The sequence below is a fragment of the Nelumbo nucifera genome, chromosome 5 (assembly GCF_055504915.1).
Source record: "Nelumbo nucifera cultivar China Antique chromosome 5, China Antique-T2T, whole genome shotgun sequence".
In the NCBI taxonomy this organism is placed as follows: domain Eukaryota; kingdom Viridiplantae; phylum Streptophyta; class Magnoliopsida; order Proteales; family Nelumbonaceae; genus Nelumbo; species Nelumbo nucifera.
In genome coordinates this window covers 45468728-45494263 of record NC_142653.1, presented here as the reverse complement: position 1 = coordinate 45494263, position 25536 = coordinate 45468728, and the positions used below count along the sequence as shown (strand labels likewise).

The following is a 25536-nucleotide window of genomic DNA, read 5'->3' as shown; positions in this document are numbered from 1 at the left end:
AGGGCAGCCCAGTGCATGAGGCTCCTGCCAATTTTAGTTGAAATTTTCATATGTACAAAAGGTAAGTTAAAGTCTTTAACAGGTTTAAAATTTACTTAGAAATTGATTTGTTAATTTATATTGAAAATATACTTAGAAAGTCTATAAACTAGTTTTACAAATGATTTTATTATAAGTTCATATTGAAAACCATGGAAGTAAGTTTTTAAATAGTTTCAGGGTTCTTTTTTGCATGTTGAAATCCTGATTGTAGGCATAATGTTGTGAATCATTAAGAATTTTTTCTATTATTATTTTTGATAAGTAAGAAATTGCATTAACTGGAGGGAGAGCTGCAAAGGTTTCAGAATCCTTGGGACTTTCCCACTAGTTTTTTGAAGAATTTAATTCTGATTTTATTAAAGGAGTTACAGAATTGTACAGCCAAAAGTCATCCATACATTGGAGGCATTGCAACCCCCAAACTCCTGATAATATAGACTCTTGCATAGTTCTGACCTGTTTACCCCTTGCTTAGACAATGTATTGGCCAAAACATTGGCTAACCTGCTTATCCACTTGAAAGCTACAATAAGTCTCCTTCCCAATTTTTGAATTTTCCTCATTATGTTCCAGTGTTGCCAAGTAACCTGTAATTTTTTGGTTAGCCACACCACAATCACTTTCGAGTCCTATTTACCTCTAGATGGTTGAAGCTTTTCTATTTTGTGATCCTTATGGTTGAGTCCCCAATTCCATTATGGCCTGAACAAAGCCCTACGGTCATGCTATTGCAGTCCCTAAAGGCTTCCTCAAGACTTTTCCACTGTATTCTCTCAAGATAAACTTTTTCTTGCCACAAAGATTTCAGCATAGAAAAATAAATTGCTGAAATTTTCTCTTGCTTTAAATTATTTGTTTCACACTTAGGCTGATATGCTGTAACAACCTCTAGTGCCTGTTAATACATTATTTGAGACGTTATCCAAGATTTCTTTATCATATTCCATCCATAAAAACATTCGTACTACTGTGTGGAAGCATGGAACCACACAACCACAATATAACTATGAAGTTTTCTTGGACCCACTTTGTGTAACTAGGATTTAAAAGACCTAGCTGCATCACTACAGTAGTTAAATACCCAAGTTTTCTATATCCACTGATGTACAAATGAACAGATTGAAATTATTCCCAGCACAGTCCATGAGTTCATAGGAGCTGAACTTCATTTACTAAGAATCTTGTAGGAAACAATATAGAAGAAAAACAGTCCCAAAAGAATAAGAAAACTGATTAAAACAAAGGAGATAGCAGAAGTAAGAAGAAGAAGAAGAAGAAGAAGAAGAGAAGAAGAAGAGTTCGGTTGTGAGAAGGGTGAGGAGAAGAGTTGTTCGTACAGTCCCTCCTTCCCCTAATCCTTTCATTAAAAATTAATCACTAATTTTCAGAAATTACAAGTAAGCCCTTAATTGGTTGGCCAACTAATTAAACAAAACAAAACTAATGTTAACAGGCCCATTAACAAAACAGAATAGAAGAATAAAGAGAAATAACAACTGTGGGCTATGGGCCATTTGGTCAATCTTCTCTATACTCCCCCTTAAGCTGAGCATAGATGTCAATCATGCCCAACTTGCCTGTATCATGCTGTAGCTTGGCCTTGGAGACACCTTTGATAAGAATGTCAGCTAATTGTTCTTCAAATGCAATAAAAGGTAGACAAACTTCTCCAGAAGCCACTCTTTCTCTAATGAAATGCCTGTCAACTTCAATGTGTTTAGTTCTATCGTGTTGCACAGGATTATGGGAAACGTTAATGGCAGCCTAATTGTCACAATACAACATCAACGGTCTGTCATACTTAACACCTAATTCCTCCAAGGATCGAAGCCAAAGTAACTCAAAAACTCCATGAGCCATAGCTCTGTACTCTGCCTCAGCTGAAGATCTAGCAACAACAGATTGTTTCTTGCTTCTCCAAGAAACAATATTGCCTACCACCATACTACAGTATCCCGAAGTTGGCCTCCTATCATCAATGTTGCCTGCCCAATCAGCATCTGTATAGGTCTCCAGTTTCATATGACCATGTTTAGCAAAAAGAATACCTTTCCCCAGAGTGCTCTTCAAGTAACATAAAATCCTCTCTGTTGCTGCCATATGTGTATCTCTGGGAGCATGCATGAACTGGGTAATGCAGTTAACAACATATGCAATGTTAGGGCGAGTCATACAAAGATATAGCAGTTTCCTTAGTAACCTTTGAAACACTCCCTTATCCTTCAATAGTTCTCCATCAAAGGTAGAAAGCTTGTGACTCATATCAACAGGTGTAGCCACTAGTCTTGCACCCATTTTACTTGTTTCAGTGAGCAAGTCTAGCACATACTTGCGTTGAGAAATAAAGATTCCATCTTTAGACTAAACCACTTCAATGCGTAGTAGGGTTGTTCATAAGAATGCCCAACCCGACCAAACCGACCAACCCGGACCGACCCAACCCGAGTCGGCTGGGTTTTCATCAGTACCGGTCGGTTTTGGGTTGGGAAAATATATAAACCAATATATCGGGTCGGTTTCGGTTTTCTTGTGTGAAAACCGAAACCAACCCGACCCGTTCCTAGTTTGAGTAGTTTTCTACTTAACTATAACTAGTCTTCTACTAAAACTAGAAGGCCCATTAGGCAATTACAATTAGAATAGGCAATCTATCCTAGTTTCTAACTTTCTATAATCTTTTACACCAAATAGGCAACCCATTAGGCAATTACAAATATAATTCAATTAGGCGTCCTTTTGTATAGGAGCAAAACTGAAATCGACCCAAACCGACCCAACCCGACTCAAACCGACCAGGTCGGTTTGGCCTATCCGTGGGTCGGTTTCGGTTTCCACCTCAGGTAACCCGACTAGGTCGGGTCGGTTGGGAAAACCCCAATAAACCGACCCAACCCGACCCGTGAACACCCCTAATGCATAGGAAATACCTCAATTCCCCTAGGTCTTTGATCTCAAACTCTACATGAAGGAAGGATTTAAGGTTATCAATCCTAGTCACATCAGTGCCAGTCACTACAATGTCATCCACATAGACTATAAGATATACCACCAATGAACCTCTTCTCTAGGGTATGGTCAGACTGAGTTTGTGTGTAATCAAATTTAACAAGAGCAGCCCTAAACCTTTCATACCAGGCTCTAGGTGACTTTTTGAGCCCATAGAGAGACTTCTTCAGCTTGCACGCCTTACCCTTCATGTCTATGCCATACATCCCTGGTGGGAGAGACATTTAAACCTTCTCTTGTAATTCTCCATTCAAGAAGGAATTTTTCACATCTAGCTGATAGAGGGGCCAATCTAAATGAGCTGCCAAAGATAGCAGGACCCTCACAGAGGTCATCTTCGTAACAGGGGCAAAAGTCTCTAGGTAGTCAATCCCATAAGTCTACGTGTAGCCTTTTGCAACCAATCGAGCTTTGTATCTCAATAGAGACATCAACATGATATTTGATGGTGTACACCAATTTACAGCCCACTAGCTCCTTCCCTTCAGGAAAATCAACCACTTCCCATGTGGCATTCTTGTGCAGAGCCTCTATCTCGGTTCTCATAGCATCCCTCCATTCTGGAATAGAGAGAGCTGCTGATACAGACCTGGGTATAGAAGCAACAGAGGAAAGAAATGAATAATATGAAGGAGAAAGAAGGCCATAGGAAAGATGTTTAGAAATGCAATGTGCAGTACACTTCCGTTTACCTTTCCTTGTGGCAATAAGGACATCAAGGTCTGGGAAGGGAGGCTGCAAGGGAGTGACCTCAATACCTATTGTCTCTTAAGCAACTGGAAGCGTAGGAGGCTCATGTGGTGTAGAGGAAACAATTTGCTCACTCCTGGTCTTTTGCTGTTGGTACCACCTATGAGTAGAAAGAGGACGAGGAGGCAATGGAGGAGAAACAAGAATAGTGAAGGGATCCGGAGTTGATTTTTCCCTCTTAGACTCAACAGAAGAAAACTCAAGTGAAGAAGACTCAACAGGAACATGAAGGGGGAGTGCAAACAACTGTGACAAATACTCCCCCTGAGATGAACCATAGAAAGGAGTGGACTCAGCAAAAGTGACATCCATTGAGACAACAAGTTCCACTACTAGGATTAAAACAACAATAACCCTTCTGTGTGGAGGCATAACCAAGAAAAATGCACTTATGGGCCTTTGGTTCAAATTTATGTCTTTAGGTACTAGAAATGTGTATATAACAGGTGCAACCAAAGATACGAAGGGGAAGATAAAAAGGTCCTTATTTGGATAAAGAAGATTAAAAGAAGACTTAAAGCCCAAAACTATGGATGGCATACGATTGATTAGGTATGTTGTAGTGAGAACAACATCCCCTAGAACTTTGTAGGAACACATGAGGCAAACAAAATTCTTCTTGCAACTTCAACTATGTGACGATTCTTCCTCTCAGATACTCCGTTTTATTCCGAAGTACGAATGCAAGAGCTCTGGTGGATGACACCAAAGTCAGTGAGATAAGAGGTTAGGTTATTCTCAAAGTATTCTTTTGTATTATCAGACCTAAATATCTTGATTCTTGTATCAAACTGGGTAAGAACATATTCATGAAATTGTCTTACAAGCTTGGGAACTTCGTCACAAGATCTCATAAAAAATAACCAAGTATACTGAGAAAAATTGTCAATGAACAAGATAAAATATTGATAACCACCCACGAAAGGCAAGTAGTATGGCCCCCACACATTAGAGTGCACAATATGAAAAGGAAAAGTGGATCTCTTATTGCTTAAAGGATAAGTGCTTCTACAATATTTTGATAACTCACATGACTCACAATGAAGACTAGACAAGTTAATTCCCTTAAACAACTCTGGGAATAAATGGCTCAAAGCATAAAAGGATAAATGACCCAAACGAAAATGACATAACATGATACGACTAAAAGACTCTGAAGAAGTAGACCCGAAAGCAACTCTTTTAGCCTGTCCTCGGCTTTGTCGAGGAGTATCTAGCAGATATATTCCATTCGCTTCATGGCCACTCCCAATCACTTTCTGAGACTTTAGGTCCTGAAAACACAATAAGAAAGGAAGAAGGTTGCATTGCAGTTTAAGGATTTAATTAGGCTACTCACTGACATCAAATTAGTATGCAATTTAGGGACATGAAGGACAAAAATAAGGGAAAAGAGGGGGTTTGTGGCCTTGATGACTCCCTTGCCAGAGATAGGAGCAAGAGAGCCATCGGCTAGGGTAATCTTATCACGAGTAGAAAGTAAGTCATAAGGGCTAAACAGAGTATAAATGTTGGTCATATGATCAGAAGCACCAGAATCAATAATACGAGGGATCCTATGATTACCTGACATGGCTTCATGGTTGGTAGTAGCACGTATACCTGAATGAGCAAATGCTGACGTAGTTGGATTGCTTGAAGAGTTGGAGGAGGTGGCTACACTCTCAAGGTGGCTGATCATTCTCCCATATTTCTCATACTCCGCCTTCATAATAGCTAACTGCTCACTAGCAATTTTCTCATCTGTGGCACTCCCATCATTATCTGAAACTATGGCTGCATTGGCACTCCCAGTCTTCCCATTTTCGACCTTCTTTTGAAAATGAGGTGGAATAAGGTCTGGATGTAGCTTCCAACATTTATCCTTTGTATGTCTTGGTTTCTTATAGTATTCACATATAACCTCCTTCCCTTTACCACCTGTAGTCATCCTAGGTTTCAACCCCATATTAGCAAAATGGTCAACTGGAATTGTCCCTTGAACCTGAACCATCCTCCTTCTCTTCTCACTGCTCACCATGGCATAAGCCTGAGACAAAGATACATTGTCTTTAGCTAGGATATTCTATTTGGTAATATCAAATTCTGGATTCAACCTTGTCAGGAATTCAAAAACTCTATTCCTCTCAACTAATTTTCTATGTCTTTACATCATCTGTATTTTCCCAGACAACTGTTTCCATGAGATCTATCTCTTGCCACAAGGATTTCAGCATTGAGAAGTAGACTGCTAAAGGTTTCTCCCCCTGTTCACATCACTTCTTAACTTACATGCCCTGGCCATGTTCAGTTTTTGTGAATAGGTTTCAGCAACACTATCCCATATTTCCTTATCAAAATTCGTCCACAAATAGTGCTGACTAATTTGCGGTTGCATTGAATTCACTAACCACCCAATAACAGTGTAATTCTCTTGCAACCATTTCTCATAAGACAAGTCATCTTCCCTTGGTGCTTTCTTGCTCCTAGAAATATATCCCCACTTGCCTCTACTACAAACATGTATCTTTACTGATTGTGACCATGCTAGATAGTTAGTCTCATCAAGCTTGACTGTGGTCATAGCCAATAAAGAGTCTACAGGTGCTCCTGGAACCTGTCTGGACTCTGAGCCCATCTTATTTTCAACTCCAGAAACATCCATCTTCCTCAAACAATGACTAAAACAGTTTTTAGATGACAAATAAAGAAGATAGGAAATAACAGACACCAAGTACCAACCTTCACAGATCCCTAACAGCCAACTGCGTCTCACCTAGAACCTGGGGGAAAAAGAAAAGAGGCAGCCACTCCCTGTAGGCTTCACAGAACTGCGCAAAGCTTGGATTAATCTTCAAGGTAATAAAAAAAAGAGCCCCTTCAACCACTGAGCACCAAGGTAAAGCTTCCTGTGGGACCCGCAATCAAAACTCTCTAGTTGATTAGGGTTTTTGGGCAAAAACCAAAAACTGTTAAAAAGATGAGACTGATATCTTCCTTTTTTCTCCAAGAAACCACTACCAATTGGGCTGGATATCTTCTTCAATCAAATATTTGGTTCGACTTTCCATACACATTGTGCATGGGAAAAGAAAAAAGAAGAAAAAAAGGGGGAAAGAAAAAAGGGACCTCCTCTGATACCAAGAAGAAAAATAGTCCCAAAAGAATAAGAAAACTGATTAAAAGAAGGGAAAAAACAAAGGAGATAGCAGCAGCAAGAGGAAGAAGAAGAGTTCGGTTGTGAGAAGGGTGAGGAGAAGAGTTGTTCGTACAGTCCCTCCTTCCCCTAATCCTTTCATTAAAAATTAATCACTAATTTTAAAAAATTACAAGTAAGCCCTTAATTGGGCCATTCGGCCCATAAGAGAAGGCCCATTAACAAAACAGAACAGAAGAATAAAGAGAAATAAAAACTGTGGGCTATGGGCCATTCGGCCCATCTTCTCTACAAATATCAACAAAATTTCAATCTTGGACTATAAGTAGGGATGAAACCTCCAATTCTCCACTAGTGGGCAGAAACAATGTTGTGCAAGCTAGGCATGATAGATATCCATTCTCAATTTGAGGGGGAGTGTTGTGTGGATTATGTGGACTTGGGCTGTTATGTACTTGTTTTATTTATTTTCTCTATTGGGATGAGTGGGCCTGGGCCTTATGTCATTTTTATGTATTTTCTCTATTGGGCTAAATGGTATTGTTAGGGCTGTACAGAATGGAGAAGCTGCAGGCCACTCTTGAGTTTTCTTCTTCTTCTCTACTACTCTTCACCTTCTTCTTTAAACCTGAATGTTTTCATTACTCATTGTGTATTTAAATTTTCAAAGCATAAAGATGAGGAAGAAAATTGGTGGACTTGAGTCAAGAGGATTGCATTCCTTGATGATGGTTGAAAGAGAACAACCCTGTATTCATCTTTGTTGGTATTTACACTGATTTATATTAATTCCTCTTTAGGGCTGGTATTCATCAGCCTACCCTCTATTCAAATTAAACCTATTATAGATAGATTTTATCTGTGGTCCCCTAGTACATTTGCTCACTATTTGCTCCTTGTTTTGCAAATGAATCAGCAATGCAATTTTCCAATCTAGGTAGCCAACTATTCAGTTAATCATCTCCCTTGCTTCATCCTTGATTTCCCTTAAAGTATGTCAGTGGTGTCAAGTTCCTTGACAATAATTTCTGAGAGAGCTCATTACTGTTTCAGAATCACCTTCCATCATTAGTTTTCTCATATTCATCCTCTTGGACATCTTAATTCCATAAAGAACTGCTAGTATCTCAGCTCTTGTAAAACCCCAAAACCAATAGTACTGTAATATTATGCTACCACAGCTCTATGGCTATCTCTAAAGACTCCAAGGTTATCAATGCTGTATCCAGCAAATTTCAACTTGAGATTGACACTGGAAGCCTCCATTGTCATGGTATATTTATTCTTGCCATAGAAGATTGAGCCACAACCTGCCAAGAAGAGAAATGCATGAAGATGTCCAGAGTTTTAATCCAATGCACAAATTTTCAAGTAATGTTTTCTATCATCTGTTCTGTAGTCAGTCTGTTATTGTGAAAAATCTTGCATTTCTTTCTTCCCAAATAGACCAAAGGATGGCAGCCCAATAGCATCTCCACATTATTTTCCCTCTTCTCCTTGGGAGCTTGAAAAAGGAAGGCAAGAAAATACTTCTCGCTGAAACCGGTAGGGAGCAACCACAAACAAAAAGAACTAGAAACCAGCTCAAAATACTGGAGGTAAGAGAGCCAGATATTAGTATATGGAATATTGATTCCCCACTTGAGAGGGAGGGTGTTGAGTGGCTGGATGCTGATTTGTTATTTCTTGTTTTCTATTTCTATTAGTTTATTTCCTTTTGTTTTAGTAGACAGGGGCATTTATGTCTATATACTGTTATAACTTAGTCAGTTTGCTTTTATTACTTAAAGGGATAAAAATGTGATTTTACCTGTTTTTAACATATAATAGATAAAAGGTCTGGCCAACTGGGAGACTATCTGGTTTCTTCACATTAAGTTAGCTTTAGTAAAATTAGTAGAGAGTTATAAAGGTATCCTGGCTTGAATAGGCAATTACTATTTTCTATTAGAGTTTGAACCTAAATAGGAAGTTGCTGTTTTGTGTGTTATTAGTTATAAACAGAGTTGACAGATCTTATAGAATAAAAACTGCTTTGCTAATTAACATGGTGGTTGGTTATCATTTTGCATGCACTGTTAGGTTGAATATTGTTTTTATTTATTGAGTTGTTATTCTCCTTGTTCATTATATGGTATTAGGCGTTTTGAAAAAAAAAATTAAATGGTATTAGAATCTTGTATATATATCAGACCTATTTAAAATTTTTCTTCCACTAAATGCCTGTTGGTGTACCTTTTAATCATTTACTATCCCCCCCCCCTCATTTGTCTCATCATGTGATTCTTTAGAGAAATAAATTGTGATTTATGCTTTTGAAACTTGTTTGTGTTACCATGAGTGAAAAATCTGCAGTGTTAGTTGGGGTTTGTATACCTTCTTCCATTGCATGTGTTTGGTTCAATGAATTTGTCTCTAAATTCCACTTTTACTTGGACTTTTATAACAGGCAGTTGGTCTGATAAATCAGAAAGAAGCTAGTAGGTTGGATCTTACAAGACATGGTTCAAGGGTGGAGAAAGCAAGAGTTGGACCTTTGGGATGTGAACTTTTTGACTCTGCTGTCTCTGTTTCATCTGGTCCCCAGTGAGTAAGCTTCTGTGAACCTGTGTTTCTTCTCTTTAAAGATGAAATAAGGTCTGACACATCAGGCATGCTCCTTTTGTTAGGTCATCCCTTTTTAGTTTGATATCATCTTTTAGAAGAATGATGAATCCAAGTGTAGAAGCTTCAATTTTTCAACCTTACCACATAGGAATCTGCAAATGGATCACCATAATCATTTGAAATATTTGAGGGGAAGAAGTTATCAAAGATCAAGTTCAAGAATTAAATTACAATCAAAAGTGGCAGTTCAACAAGTTATTGGTGTAGAAATAAAATCTTGGGCTGACAATAGGGTGATCATTCTTGGACCAGCCTGCAAATTTCTGGACTTGGGTCTAGGTTTTTGACCCAGGATTTTAGTATAAAAATGTCATTACCAAATGTTGGTCCCAGTCGGTAGGTTCAGTTGGTAGGTTGGGTCTAGGTTTTTGACCCAGGATTGCCAACTGATGGTGGCTCAGTTGGTAGGTTCTCTGACTCGTCGGAGTAGAGACCTGGGATCAAATCCCTCTGCCACCAGGGGTTGGGGGGGGTTCAAGGGAAAGGGGATGGTTTACCCCCTGTTGTGTAGCCCCATGAAGCAAAAAAAAATGTTGGTCCCAGTCTTTTGAATTTCGGTGCCCATATGAGGGCTTCCATGTAATTTCTCTCTTCTTCTTCTTTCTCTCTCAACAAAACCCTAGACACTACAACTTGATATCAGAGCAACTAGAAGCTCTTAGGAGAACCTTCTTCTTCTGATCTTTGCTGAGAGGATGAATTGCTCATGTCAGACTGCCATTAGATGACATCAACAATCTGTACAGGTGACAGCGGCAATCCCTAAAAATTACATGGTTTGATTCGCCCTGGCTTTAGATGAATTTTGGTATATGTCTCATTTATGTTTGATGCCTCTATGATTTATTGTGGAATTTTCAAGTGGAAAATCGCAGAAATTCCAGATCTAGTTTTGAGGCTTGTTTTCCTTGTTTGATGGGTTCTTATTCTATGAAACCTGGTCCTTTTAGGTTGTTTTATATCGTGGGAATGATGAGAAGTGATCCTATATTTTTTTGAACCCTAAAAGATTGTTGGGAGTTTTTCTTCCCCCTCTATTTTGCTGCTGTTAGAGTCGACAGTACAGGGGTATTTTGGTCTTTTGGTTTATCTAGTTAGAAGTGAAAGGTCTGTTTTATTCAAGTTTAAGTTATGTGTCCCATCTCTTGTAAGGGACGATACTGTCTTTTGTAACTCAACCTATTCATTATAAATACAACGTGGGTCGGCTAGAGTGAGTGACTTTTTCTCTTCTTCTTCTTCTCCTTCTCATACTTCGAACCTAGAACTGAATAGGATCAATCTACCCATTTACATGGCATCACAGCAATAAGAAACCAGTTTTTCTTTTTTCTCTCTCACCGCCCTTCGTCTTCCTGGATCACTGCCAGCTATTAGAGCTAGCCGAATAAGGGTAGATTAGTCATTTTATTTCTGTTAAGTTATGTGCTTATGTGGCAGTTTTAATAGAGATTTCCTGTCCCATACTTAAGTGGGGGGGGGGGGCAGTTTAGTCTTTGTACAACTAATTAGAGGCTAATTCATATTAGGGTCGACTGATAGGGTTTAAGCTATCAGATTGGACTGTTCCTTTTCTTCTTCTTCTTCTTCTTCTTCTTCTTCTTCCTCTGGTTCGAACTGCTGAAGCCACTGAGATAACATGGTATTAGAGCAGGACGTGCTCTTTAAATCTCCGCTCGTGACTGCTGCTCCTTTTTGTTCGTGACTTCTTTTTCTTCTCTCTGGACTGCAAATGGAGAACACAGACTCGACCTAGGTCTGAGAACACTTCGACCTCTCTTTCTCTGCTCAGAACTTGATTGCCTTTTAAGAGAATAACTCCAGAAATAAGTGGATGGTCGACTGAAGCTCTCCATCAAGGTTGGTTATCCTTTTTTTTTGTGTTGTTGGTGTTTCTAGGTTGGAAAACCCTCAAAAATCTGCTCAGACTGATCAGAACTTAAAGAACTAGGTTATTTGTCGCCTTGGTTCTTGGCAAAAGGCCCAAGAACAGGCTGTGTTTACAGTGACCGAATGGTGTAAGGGTTACTGTAGTGGTTGTAGTTGATGTCTTTGGACTGGTAGTGACCTTTAAAAAAAAAAAAAGGGTCAAACAGACCTGTACCATGTGGGATAGAGATGGTTGTGTGGTGATGCTTTTGATGCTCACCCTTTATTGAGCAGCCTCAAGAGGGCTTGTATGTTGTTAGTAAATTGCTGAATTACTGTAGTGGTGATTTATGGCTCTGTGTAATCAGTAGTGGTGTGAGCAAGAACAAAAGTTGTTTTTTTTTTTGGGGGGGCCGGAAGGAATGGCCGAATTGCCTACATCAATTTTTTGCCTTGTTGGTGTTGTCTGAATGTTGGTTTACCTTTTGTTCTTAATCTGAATGGTAGTTTGTGCACAGTGGTGACTGATTGTGACTTGTGAACCTATCACCTGAGTTTAGAGACTGCTGTAGTGTTGCATCGGCTGTTGTAGTATTTGGTTGGTGACTGAGAGTTCAGCATTAGAGATAGCAGTGGGGGAGACATAATGGCAGCAACGGGAGGTGGTTCTAGTGATCAGAAACAGAGTGTGATGATCTCTCTCTGATTGTTTGGGTGTGCAGATGACCTCCATTAAACTTAATGGTGAGAATTATGTGCCATGGGCCAAGTCAGTGGAAGTTTTCCTCAAGGCAAAGAGGAAAGTGAAACACATGAAGGAAGATAAACCATCAGCTGACTCTCCAGGGTTTGATGACTGAGAACAGGAAGATGTCCAAATCATGACATGGTTATGGAATAGTATGGAACCCAAAATAAGTGCCAACTTTATGTTCTTAGATACAGCTAAGGACATATGGAAACATGCCAATAAGCTTTATTCTGGGCAGGATAATACTACAAGGGTATATCAGCTCTATCAGGAGTATTTCGATCTGCAGCAAGAGAATAAAACCCTAGAAGAGTACTATGCCAGTATGAAGAACCTCATAAATGAACTCAAGGTTTATCATCCCCTCACTCCAGATGTTAAGGTTCAACAACAACAGAGGGAACAACTAGATGTCACTAGGTTCTTAGTGGGGTTGAAATCAGAATATGAACCAGTTAGGGCCCAAATATTGGGAGGCTCTACTCTTCCTACACTTGAGAAAGTTTTTGCACGGCTTCGTAGGATTTCTTTGAGATCTACAGAGAATCACACAGTCTGAAAGATCAACATTTGTGATAGCCAGAGGAGGAGGACGTGGTACTAGAGGGGGAGGACATGCCTCCTGAGGAGGTCATGGTGGTTCCGTATTTGGCCGTGGTGGTGGTCGTGACTCAGGGGGAGGCTGTGGTAAAGGAAAAAGTAACTCTACAAGGAACTGTACCCATTGTGGCAGGGACGGAAATTCGGTGAATTTATGTTATGATCTCCATGGCCCTCCTTCTACATGGGCTAATCATGCAGTAGCTAGTGGGGTTGATGTCAGTGATAACCAACAGGTAGATCTAACACCTTCCACATCTACATCTGTTTCCGGGAAGGAGATGGTGAGTGTACCGCGCGATGAGTATGAGAGGTTCCCCCAGGCTACTTCACAGCATACTATAGCCACCCTTGCCCACTCAGGTATAACTTGTCTGGCATCCAAACCCTCCCCCTAGATTATTGACTCTGGAGCCTCTGATCACTTGATCGGGACTCCAGGTGTGTTCTCTTCCCTCTCTGAAACTTCTACATCTCAAATTGTTACCCTTGCCAATGGTTCCTCTTCTCCCATCTGTGGTGTTGGTAATGTTGACACGGCTTCTCTTTCTTTATCATTTGTTCTAGATGTCCTTAAGTTTCCATTCAATCTTATGTCTATTAGTAAATTAACCAAGACTCTTAATTGTTCTATTACATTTTTCCCTTCCTTTTGTGTTTTTCAGGATCTCAAAGCGGGGAAGAAGATTGGTGGGGGGCATGAGGCTGGTGGATTGTATTACCTTGACGGTGGTGGATCGTTAGTTGCACTTCAGACTTCACTCACTCCTCTATAGTGGCATTGTCAACTGGGACATCCATCTCTCAAGGCACTCAAGATACTGGTTCCTTCTTTGAGTCATTTGTTGTCTTTATAGTGTGAGTCGTGTCAGTATGGGAAACATCGTCGGGTTCCCTTCAGTCCTAGAGTTGATAGTCATATGTTGAGTCCTTTTTCTTTAGTTCATTCAGATGTTTGGGGTCCGATTAAAATAGTCTTATAATGATTACAAGTATTTTGTCACTTTTATTGATGATTGTTCAAGGATGACATGGATTTATTTAATGATAGAAAGGAGTGAATTATTTTCCATTTTTCAAAAATTCCATGCTGAAATACGTACACAATTTGGTGTTCCAATCAAAGTTCTTCATTCAGATAATGATTGTGATTACTTTCTTACTTCCTTTCAACAATATTTAGAACAGCATGGCATCATTCATCAAACTTCATGTGCATCCACTCCTCAACAAAATGGGGTGGCTGAACGAAAGAACCGTCATCTCCTTGAAACTGCTCGGTCTATTCTTCATCATATGAGTGTTTCTAAACGATTTTGGAGTGATGTTGTACTTACTGCGTGTTTCCTTATTAATCGGGTGCCCTCCTTCATTCTTCATGGTTGGTCTCCCTTTTTCTATTTGGTTCCCCACCTTGTCTCCCTTTCCATTAACACCCCGCATCTTTGGCTGTGTGCTTTGTTCACAATCTGAGTCATGGGATAGACAAGCTGGATGCATGCTCTATTAAGTGTGTCTTTCTTGGCTACTCTCGGACTCAAAAAGGGTATAAATGTTTCAATCCCATTACTCGGAAGTGCTATGTCTGTCCTGATGTCACCTTTTTTGAGTCTGTCCCCTTCTTCTCGGGACCTGAAGCATCGGTGTCTCCACCTTTGCTTCATCTTCCTCTTCCAGTCCATGATCCCGTTCCGGTTGTTCCAGTTGGGGTTGACCCTTCACCTCCTCCAGTGCAGATCCCTACTGAACGACCACCGATCCGACACGTGTATACTCATCGACAGACACCGGTTCCTCCTCCAGCTTATACCTTGTCTGTGGATCCTGTTGTTGCTCCTGTCCCAGAACCTTCAGGACTTGATCTTCCCATTTCTTTACGGAAAGGTAAACGTAGTTGTACCCTCCATCCCATTTCCAATTTTGTTTCAGTCTCTCGCCTTTCCGCTTCAAATCGCCAGTTTGTTTCACTATTGTCATCTATTTCTATACCTAAGAATGTCCAAGAGGCTCTTAGCTCACCTGTGTGGCGGCAGGCAATGGAGGAGGAACTCTCTTCCCTTCTGCATACTCAAACGTGGGAGCTCTCTACTCTTCCTCCCGGTAAGCATGTTGTGGGTTGTAAATGGGTGTATACTGTTAAATACTTGCCGGATGGTAGTGTGGAGCGTTTGAAGGCCAGACTTGTTGCTAAAGGTTATTCACAGTTGTATGGTGTGGACTATATGGAGACCTTCTCTCCAGTGGCTAAGATTGGCTTTGTCCGTGTCTTAATTTCCCTGGCAGTTATGTATGATTGACCCTTGTTTCAACTTGACATTAAAAATGCCTTCCTTCATGGTGACCTTATGGAGGAGGTATATATGGAGCAACCACCTGGGTTTGTTGCTCAAGGGGAGGATGGTAAGGTGTGCAGATTGAAAAAGGCAATTTATGGGTTGAAACAATCGCCTTGTGCTTGGTTTGGGAAGTTTAGTGAAGTGGTGAAAATATTTGGAATGAAACAATGCCAGGTTGACCACTCGGTGTTCAGCTATGATTTAGAAGCCGGAAAGATTTTATTAGTGGTCTATGTGGATGATATTATCATAACTGATAGTGACAAATTGGGGATCGATAAACTAAAGGTCTTTTTGCAAAACCATTTTCAAACAAAAGACCTTGGGACATTGAAGTATTTCTTGGGTAGAGAAGTTGCTAGATCAAAACAAGGTGTAAACCTGTGCCAAAGAAAATATGTTCTTGATCTGCTGGATGAAACAGGACTGTTAGGTGCAAAACCGGATGAAGCTCCCATGAAGCCAAAATAATAAGTTGAACAGTGATACAGGGGAAATATTTGTTGATCCTGGAAGTTATAGACGGTTAGTGGGGAAGCTGAACTATTTGACTATCACGAGACCAGACATCTCCTTTGCAGTCAGTGTGGTGAGCCAATTTATGCAAAACCCTCGGATACCTCACTGGGATGCAATTCTTAGAATTGTAAGGTACCTGAAGGGAGCTCCAGGCCGTGGGCCATTGTACAAACCAGGAGGAAGACTTGAGGTAATTGGGTATATAGATGCAGATTGGGCAGGCTCTGTGTCTGATAGAAGATCTACTACAGGTTACTGCACATTTTTTGGAGGAAATCTTGTGATATGGAAGAGTAAGAAGCAGACGGTTGTGGCAAGGAGCTGTGCTGAAGCTGAATACAGAGCCATGGCACACACTACATGTGAATTGGTATGGCTGAGGGATCTCCTACAAGAAATCGGGTTCTCCATGGATAGACCTATGGAATTGTACTGTGACAATCATGCTGCAGTCCACATCTCATCTAACCCTGTTTTTCATGAGAGAACAAAGCACATAGAGATTGATTGCCACTTTGTGAGGGAGAAGGTTCTTATTAGAGAGATAAGCACAGAACATGTGGGCTCAGGTGATCAATGGGCAGATTTGTTTACAAAAGGCTTAAGCTCAGGGAGAGTGAACTATATATGTAAAGTTGTGATTATATGACATATATTCTCCAGCTTGAGGGGGAGTTTTAGAGCTAGCCAAATAAGGGTAGATTAGTCATTTTATTTCTGTTAAGTTATGTGCTTATGTGGCAGTTTTAATAGAGATTTCCTGTCCCATACTTAAGTGGGGGGCAGTTTAGTCTTTGTACAACTAATTAGAGGCTAATTCATATTAGGGTCGATTGATAGGGTTTAAGCTATCAGATTCGACTGTTCCTTTTCTTCTTCTTCTTCTTCTTCTTCTTCTTCTTCTTCTGGTTCAAACTGCTGAAGCCACTGAGATAACACCAGCCATATCAATTTTTTTTTTAATATCTCCTAGACAGATTAGAAGTTCGATAAAGGGCCAAAAAGGAGTGGTCGTTTTTTGTTCTTGGAGGTAAATATGCATCCAGTTGCTGTGGTGGTGTACTAGATACCCTCTATTTGATGGTACAAAGAGGGCTGGTTGTGGACAGGTGTGAACAGAAATCTCTATTCGACTAGTAGTGGACTGCGGCTGTTTTCTTTTGGTCTGGACTTCATTTATGTGGCAATGTGAATTGATAGGTATGCTTATAAGCTTCTTTTTCTTCTGTTTATACCTGGATATGTGAGTTGAAAGTAGGGTTTTCGAATGCTGAATTCATGACAGCAGTAGTGTGGTCATAATTATAGTCTGTTGAGTAGTATGTGGTGTGGTGCTGAATAGTAGAAGTGTTGAGTGGTGTGTGGTGTGTTGCTGAATAGTAGAAGGTAACTACTTTGTCTATAATAGTGATTCCTTTGTGAAGTGAGGTGAACCAGTTAAGATGGCATCATCTGGAGATGGAAGTGACAATATAACAGGTGCTATGATTTCTCCGTATTATGATTCGGCCTGCCCTTGAGTTCTGTTAGTCTGATAACAGCCAAGAAGAGAGAAGAAGAAAGAAGAAAGAGAGAGAGAAAGGAGGAGAAAAGGAGAGAAGAAAAGTTTGGTTCGAATGAGAGAAAAATTACCTCTCCCATTCGGCCAGACATGTTTTATATTACTAACATAATGGAAAAGACACATGTGCCCTTACTTAAGTGAGGGACACTAGTTCTAATATAATATTATAGATCAGCAACCTCAACATAAGTATAAAGATAGAAATACCCCTACATACTCGACACCAACACTCCCCCTCAAGCTGGTGAGTATATATCATATAATCCTAGCTTGTTACATAGGTAGTCCACTCTTCCCCGACTCAACCCTTTAGTAAATAAGTCTGCCCACTGGTTCCCTGTGTTAACATATGCAACACAGGGAAGTGACAGTCAACCTCTATGTGCTTGTTACATCTTTAGTAAATAACCCTGTGTTAACACAGTCAACCCTGTGTTAACATCTTTAGTAAATAAGTTTGCCCAGCTTGTTACATATCACTCCATTCAGCACCTTCTCTCTCACAAAGTGACAGTCAACCTCTATGCGCTTGGTTCTTTCATGAAACACCGGATTAGAAGAAATATGAACTGCAGCCTGATTGTCACAGTAAAGCTTCATTGGAGTGTTACCATTGTATCCTATCTCATGTAGAAGGTGCCTTAGCCACACTAATTCACAAGTAGTATGTGCCATAGCTCTATATTCTGCCTTTGCATTGCTTCTCGCCACGACTGTCTGCTTCCTACTTTTCCATGTCACCAGATTACCCCCAAGAAAAGTGCAATAGCTTGTGGTAGACCTCCTATCAGACATAGAACCGGCCCAGTCAACATCAGTATATCCTTCTATTTCAAGTTTTCCACCACTTTTGTATATCAAACCACGACCGGGATCCCCTTTTAAATACCTCACAATTCTTAGAACCACATCCCAATGAGGAACCAGAGGTTTCTGCATGAATTGACTTACCACACTAACCGCAAATGAAATATCTGGCTGAGTAATGGTTAGGTAGTTCAATTTACCTACAATTCGGTATCTGCCAGGGTCTTCAAACACTTCACCCATATCACTGTTCAGCTTAGTATTTGTTTCCATAGGTGTTTCAGCTGGTTTAGCACCTAACAAACCTGTTTCCTCCTTCTATCCCCAAGAAATATTTCAATTTACCAAGGTCCTTTGTTTGAAAATGTTCCTGTAGAAAAGTCTTCAACCTGTCAATGCTCATTTTATCATTCCCGGTAATAACAATATCATCTACATACACCACCAATAGGATTTTTCCTGCTTGAGAGTCATGACTGAAGACTGAATGATCAACTTGGCACTGTTTCATACCAAACTTCTTTACCACCTCACTGAACCTACCAAACCATGCTCGAGGAGACTGTTTAAGCCCATAAATAGCCTTCTTTAGTCTACATACCTTACCATCCTCCCCCTGAGCAACAAACCCCAGTGGTTGCTCCATATAGACCTCCTCGAGCAAATCACCATGCAAGAAAGCATTCTTGATATCAAGCTGATAGAGGGGTCAATAATACATAGCAGCAAGAGAGATCACAACACGAACTGAACCTATCTTAGCAACTGGGGAGAAGGTCTCTGTGTAGTCAATACCATAGGTTTGGGAGTACCCTTTTGCAACCAATCTAGCTTTTAGGCGCTCTACACTACCATCAGGTAAATGCTTAACAATATAAACCCACTTACAACCGACAGTCTGCTTCCCAGGAGGAAGAGTGGTGAGGTCCCAAGTATGATTATGAGTTAGAGCTGAGAGTTCTACTTCCATTGCACGACACCACCCTGGAGAGGCAAGGGCTTCCTAGACATCCTTAGGGACAACAACTGAGGATAACAAAGAGATAAACTGGCGATGGGAAGCGAAAAAGTGAGTGAATGAAACATAATTAGAAATAGGATGAAGGGTACAAGTGCGTTTACCTTTCTGCAAGGCAATGGGAAGATCAAGATCAGATACTGAGCTTGGGGCTGATGTGGAGACAACTTCCAGATCTGTCGACGTTGATGGAGTTGGAGGAGTAGTAGCCGGTACATGTGGGCGATGTGTATACACTTGACGGATAGGTGGTCGTTCAACAGGTGGTGGCATTGGAGGCAAGGACTTGGTCACAACTAGAACAAGGGGAACAGAATCCGCAACTGGAAGTGGAAGAGGAGGAGGTGATGAGGAGGAAGAAACATCACCGGACCCCAAGAAAAATGGAGTAGACTCAAAGAAGGTAGCATCAACACACACAAAGGAACGTCGAGAACTAGGATGATAACACTTATACCCTTTTTGGGTCCGGGAATAGCCAAAGAAGATGCACTTAATGGATCGTGCATCTAACTTGTCCTTCCCGGGGCCCAGATTATGGACGAAGTAGACACACCCAAAAACCCGAGGAGAAAGAGGAAACAGAGACAAGGTGGGAACAAGGTAGTGAATGGGGAATGACCATCAATGATAGACGTGGGCATTCGATTAATCAAGAAGCAAGAAGTAAGCACTGCATCACTCCAAAAGGGTTTGGGAACATTCATGTGATGCATGAGGGATCGAGCTGTTTCCAAAAGATGACGATTCTTTCTCTCAGCCACCCCATTTTGTTGTGGGGTGTAGGTACATGAGGTCTGATGTATAATGCCATGTTGATCCAAGTATTCTTGAAATGATGAAGAAAAATATTCACGGCCATTATCAGAATGAAAAATTTTAATGTGAACACCAAATTGGTTGCGAATCTCAGCATAAAATTTTTGGAAGATGGTAAACAATTCACTCCTTTTTTTCATTAAATAGAGCCACGTCATCCTTGAATAATCATCAACAAAAATGGCAAAATATCTATATCCATTGTATGGCATCACTTTATAAAGACCCCAAACATCTGAATGAACCAAAGAAAAAGGAGTCGGCACACGGTTATCAACCGTAGGATTAAACGGAACACGATGATGCTTCCCCAACTGACACGACTCACAATCTAAAACATAAAGTTGACTCAACGAAGGAACCAAAGACTTCAAAACTTTCAGCGAAGGATGACTAAATCGACAGTGCCACTGGAGAGGGGAGAGAGATGACTGGAGATCTGTTAATATTCTTCCACCACCGTCAAGATAATACAATCCACCAGCTTCATGCCCTCCACCAATCTTCATCCCTGTCTAGAGATCCTGAAAAACACACGAAGAAGGGTAAAAAGTAATAGAACAACTGAGTGACTTGGTCAACTTACTAACAGGTTAAATGGAAATTTAGGGACATACAAAACTGAGGATAAAAATAAGGGGGTCATGTTAACATTGCCAACACCACAAATGGAGGATGTGGAACCATTAGCAAGGGTAACAGATTGTGATGTTGAGCAATGAGAGAGGGAAGAAAACACACCTAGAGTTCCAGTCATGTGATCAGAGGCTCCAAAGTCAATAATCTAGGGATTGGGTGTGGATGCCAAACAAGCCATACCTGAATGTGCGAGAGTAGTCGTGTTCTGTTGAGATGTGGATTGGACAAACCTCTCATACTCATCAAAGGGAACACTCACAATCTCCTTCCCGGGAACATCTGTGGATGTAGGAGGCATCTGATCAGCTGAACGACTCTCCTATCTGAAACTAGTGTCACTAGTCATGGCATGATTGGCCCAAGTTGAGGGTGGACCATGCAAGTCAGCAATAATTAATGGCATGTCCATCCATACCACAATGAGTACACCTCCTCGGACCCGAGCCACGTTCTCTGCCACGGGCTCCCCCTGATTCTCTACCTCCAGTACGACCACCACCACGGTTATATGTAGGTCCACCACCACCACTCCGGCCATATACCGGACCACTGCTACCACTACGGCCAGACTGAGCTCCCCGAGCTCCACCTCTAACACCATGGCCCCTTGATACTACAAAGGCTGATCTATCAGAAACATTAGAGTTCTCAGTAGATCCAATGAAAATCCACCGAAGTCGAGCAAACACCTATTCTAAGGAAGGGAGAGCTGACTCTCCTAGTATCTGAGCCCGCACTGGTTCATACTCAGATTTCAGCCCCACCAAAAATCGAGTCACATCAAGTTGTTCTCTCTGTTATTGCTGAATTTTGACATCAGAAGTGAGGGGGTGATAAACATTCAACTCATTACGAATGTTTCTCATACTAGCATAGTACTCCTCAAGACTCTGATTGCCCTGTTGCAGATTAAAGTATTCCTAATACAGCTGATATACTCCGGTTGTATTGTCTTGACCAGAATACAACTTCTTAGCATGGTCCCACACATCTTTGGCAGTGTCAAGAAACATGAAATTTACACTAATCTTGGGTTCCATACTGTTCCATAACCACGTTATAATTTATGCATCATCTTGTTCCCAGCCATCATACTCATGAGAATTAGTGGAGGGTTTCTCCTCCCTTATGTGTTTCACCTTCTTCTTTGCCTTCAGAAAAACTTCTACAGATTTAGCCTAAGGTACATAATTCTCTCCATTCAGTTTAATGGAGGTCATTTGAACATTCAGGTAGTCAGTAGGTATCATCACATTAAATTTGCTACCACTGCTATCTCACATTGCTGAATTCTGTTATTACCAAATTCGGCACACAGCACACTACTTGATCACACTAATCACACTGGTTTCAGCACTTGTTATTGCTAAAGATTGCACTCTTTACACCACAAACCCTACCCCACGACTACCTGAAATCTCACCACACTATATGAGGACCACTCCCCCTTCGAATCACACTAAAAACAGCATAAACCCTAGCACACTACAGTCTAAAATCCCACCGTACGATCTGAAACATACTTCTTATTTGATTCATAACAAAAATATGCATAGAAATCTCTTACCTCATCACCCGAAAAACAAACCACACAAAAAAAATCAGACCACACAAGACACCCACTGCACCACACGAATCAGCCCTCTTCTCTTCATCGATTAGGGGAGGGCTTCTTAGAAACCACAGCAACCGACCATGAACAGCACAACTTGAGGCATAGAGACCTCAAAGGGAAGAGGGCGACCACTCCTTTTTAGCCCTTTCCCTTATCTCCAATCGATGGCAGAGAAATCAAGAGAAAACCCTAGACTGAGTGCGCAGAAAACAGAAACCTGGGCAGATCCGAGTTGCTTAGCTGTGCTCTGATACCATATTATGATTCGGCCTGCCCTTGAGTTCTGTTAGTCTGATAACAGCCAAGAAGAGAGAAGAAGAAAGAAGAAAGAAAGAGAGAGAGAAAGGAGGAGAAAAGGAGAGAAGAAAAGTCTGGTTCGAATGAGAGAAAAATTACCTCTCCCATTCAGCCAGACATGTTTTATATTACTAACATAATGGAAAAGACACATGTGCCCTTACTTAAGTGAGGGACACTAGTTCTAATATAATATTACAGATCAGCAACCTCAACATAAGTATAAAGACAGAAATACCCCTACATACTCGACACTAACACTCCAGATTACTTAAATGTTCAAATGACATCTATTAAGTTAAATGGTGAGAACCATGTGTTGTGGGCGAAATCCGTGGAAGTGTTTCTAAAATCCAAGAAAAAGGTAAAACATGTGAGAGGAGAAACCCCCTTCCGATTCTCTAGGGTTCAGTGATTGGGAACAGGAGGATGCACAAATCATGACCTGATTGTGGAACAGCACGGAACCTAAAATCAGTGTGAATTTTATGTTTCTAGATACAACTAAAGAAATTTGGGACTATGCTAAGAAACTTTATTCCGGCTATGATATTACCACTAGGGCATATCAGCTTTATCAAGAGTACTTTAATTTGAAGCAAGGTAACCAAAGCTTGAAGGAATACTATGCAAGCATGAGAAATATCTGTAATGAGCTTAATGTATATCATCCTCTGACTCCGGATGTTTAGGTTCAACAACAACAGTGAGGGAAACTTGATGTGACAAAGTTTCTAGTAGGTCTAAAGGCTGAATATGAATCGGTTCGAGCACAAATACTGGGGGGGGGGGGGGGTCTGCTCTCCCCTCATTTAAAGAAGTGTTTGCCTATCTTCAGAGGATATCTATTGATTCTATAGAGTCTTCTCTCTTGGACAGATCTGGTTTTGTGGTGACTAAAGGGGGAGGTCATGGAAATAGAGGTGGTGGAGGTGGTGGCCGTGGGTTTCCAGGGAACCAAGGTGGTCCTATGTTTAATCGTTCTAGTGGCCGTAGTGGAGGTCGAGAGTCAGGGGGAGGTCGTGGTAGAGGAAGAAGTAATGCAACTAGAAAATGCGCATACTATGGATTAGAGGGGCACACTGTTAATTTCTTCTATGATTTACATGGTCCACCCAACACTTGGGCTAACCATGCTGTGACTAGTGGCAGTGGTACAGTTAGTGAAAATCAGCAAACTGATCAAACTCCTTCCACATCTACTAGTGCTTCTAGGAAGGAGATAGTGAGTGTACCACGTGAGGTATATGGGAAATTCCTTCAGACATCCTCTTAGCAGAACACAACTACTCTTGCTCATTCAGGTATGGCTTGCTTGGCTTCCAAACCTTCACACTGGATCATTGACTCTGGAGCCTTGGATCATATGTCTGGGACTCCAAATGTATTTTCTTCACTTTCTCAGTCTTCTACATCCCAAACAATTACCCTTGCTAATGGTTCTACATCTCCCATTTGTGGTGTTGGTGATGTTGATCTTACCTCCTTATCTTTATCATTTGTTTTATATGTTCCCAAGTTCCCTTTTAACCTTATGTCTGTTAGTAGATTAACCAAATTGTGAAAACCTTATTCAGTCCTAGGTTACAATAGAGAATAAGAAGAGGAAGAAGAAGAAGAGAAGAAGAAGGGTTCGACCAATAGAGGAAAATCTGTCCCCTCTAGTCGACCCACTTGTATTTATCTCAAATAACCTTAGTTACAAGAAAAACCATATTGTCCCTCATAAGTGATGGGACACACAACTTAAACTTGAATAAAACAGACCTTTCACTCTCAAATGGATAAACCCAAATGACCAAAATACCCCTGTTGTATGAACTCTAACACTCCCCCTCAAGCTAGAGAGCATATGTCAAATAGTCCCAGCTTGTCACAAATATAATCTACTCTTCCCCGAGACAATCCCTTTGTAAAGAGATCTACCCGCTGATTTCCCAAGCTCACATGAGATATGGTTATCACTCCATTGATCACTTTCTCTCTTACAAAGTGACAATCGACCTCAATATGCTTGGTTCTCTCATGGAAGACTGGATTGGAAGAGATGTGAACAGCTGCTTGGTTATCACAGTATAGTCTCATGGGTTTGTCAATTGAGAACCCCATCTCTTGTAACAAGTTCTTCAACCATACTAGTTCACATGTGGTATAAGCCATAGCTTTGTACTCAGCTTCTGCACTACTCCTTGCCACCACTGTTTGTTTCTTGCTCTTCCAAGTTACAAGATTGCCACCAAGGAAGTTACAATACCCTGTAGTTGATCTCCTGTCTGATATAGAACCAGCCCAATCAGCATCTGTATACCCTACTATCTCAAGAGTCACTCCAGTTTTGTATAGAAAACCACGACCTGGAGCACCGTTCAGGTACCTAACAATCCTTAGAGCTGCTTCCCAATGAGGAATCTGAGGATGTTGCATAAACTGACTCACAGCAAATGATATATCTAGCCGGGTAATAGTCAGATAATTCAACTTTCCCACCAACCTCTTGTATTTTCTAGGATCATCAAACTCTTCACCTGCATCAACACTCAACTTAATTTGTTTATTACACGTTTAGTTAGGGAGTGGAGACCACAACATACTTGTTGGGACCCTTTAGATTGGTGTTTTTAAGTCTTTTATTGATTTTTTTGTGTCATCCACCCTAAAAGGGCATATCAGTCATTGTACATATTTTTTACTTAAAAGTATAAATTATCAATAGGAGGGGGTGGCCAGATCTAAGAGCTCTCTCATTCTTTTCTCCATTCTATCTCTTCTTCTTTTCTCCTCACAAAAACTTCTCTTCTCTTTTTCTTTCTCTACAACTTTTTGTTTTTGCAAATTTCTACTCTTTTCCTTCACATCCTTGTAATGAGGGCATTCCATCTCCTCCTCATCTTGTGGTCAACCTTGGTCTTGGCAATAGTTCTTCATCAGGCATAGTAAGAGGGTGGCTTTTGAAGTTGAATTCCCATCACAATCTAATCGGCGTTTGAAGTTGAATACCCATCACAATCTAACCCTTTGGACTCAGGTAATCTTGAACATTGTTTTAAAAGGCTTAAGCCTTGAGGTATGAGGCTTACACCTTGAGACAAGGCATATTGATT

The 25536-nt window shown here is 40.7% G+C and overlaps 1 protein-coding gene across 2 annotated transcripts in view; it reads left to right on the top strand.

The window, feature by feature from the left end:
- The window catches only part of LOC104608533 (uncharacterized), a 91219-nt gene that overhangs the window by 46004 nt on the left and 19679 nt on the right, over nt 1-25536 (top strand). For both annotated transcript variants that reach the window (XM_010274563.3, XM_088887888.1), the window contains exon 7: nt 9384-9520. In XM_010274563.3, the coding sequence (XP_010272865.1) occupies nt 9384-9520 (137 nt within the window). The remainder of the gene's footprint in view (nt 1-9383; nt 9521-25536) is intronic.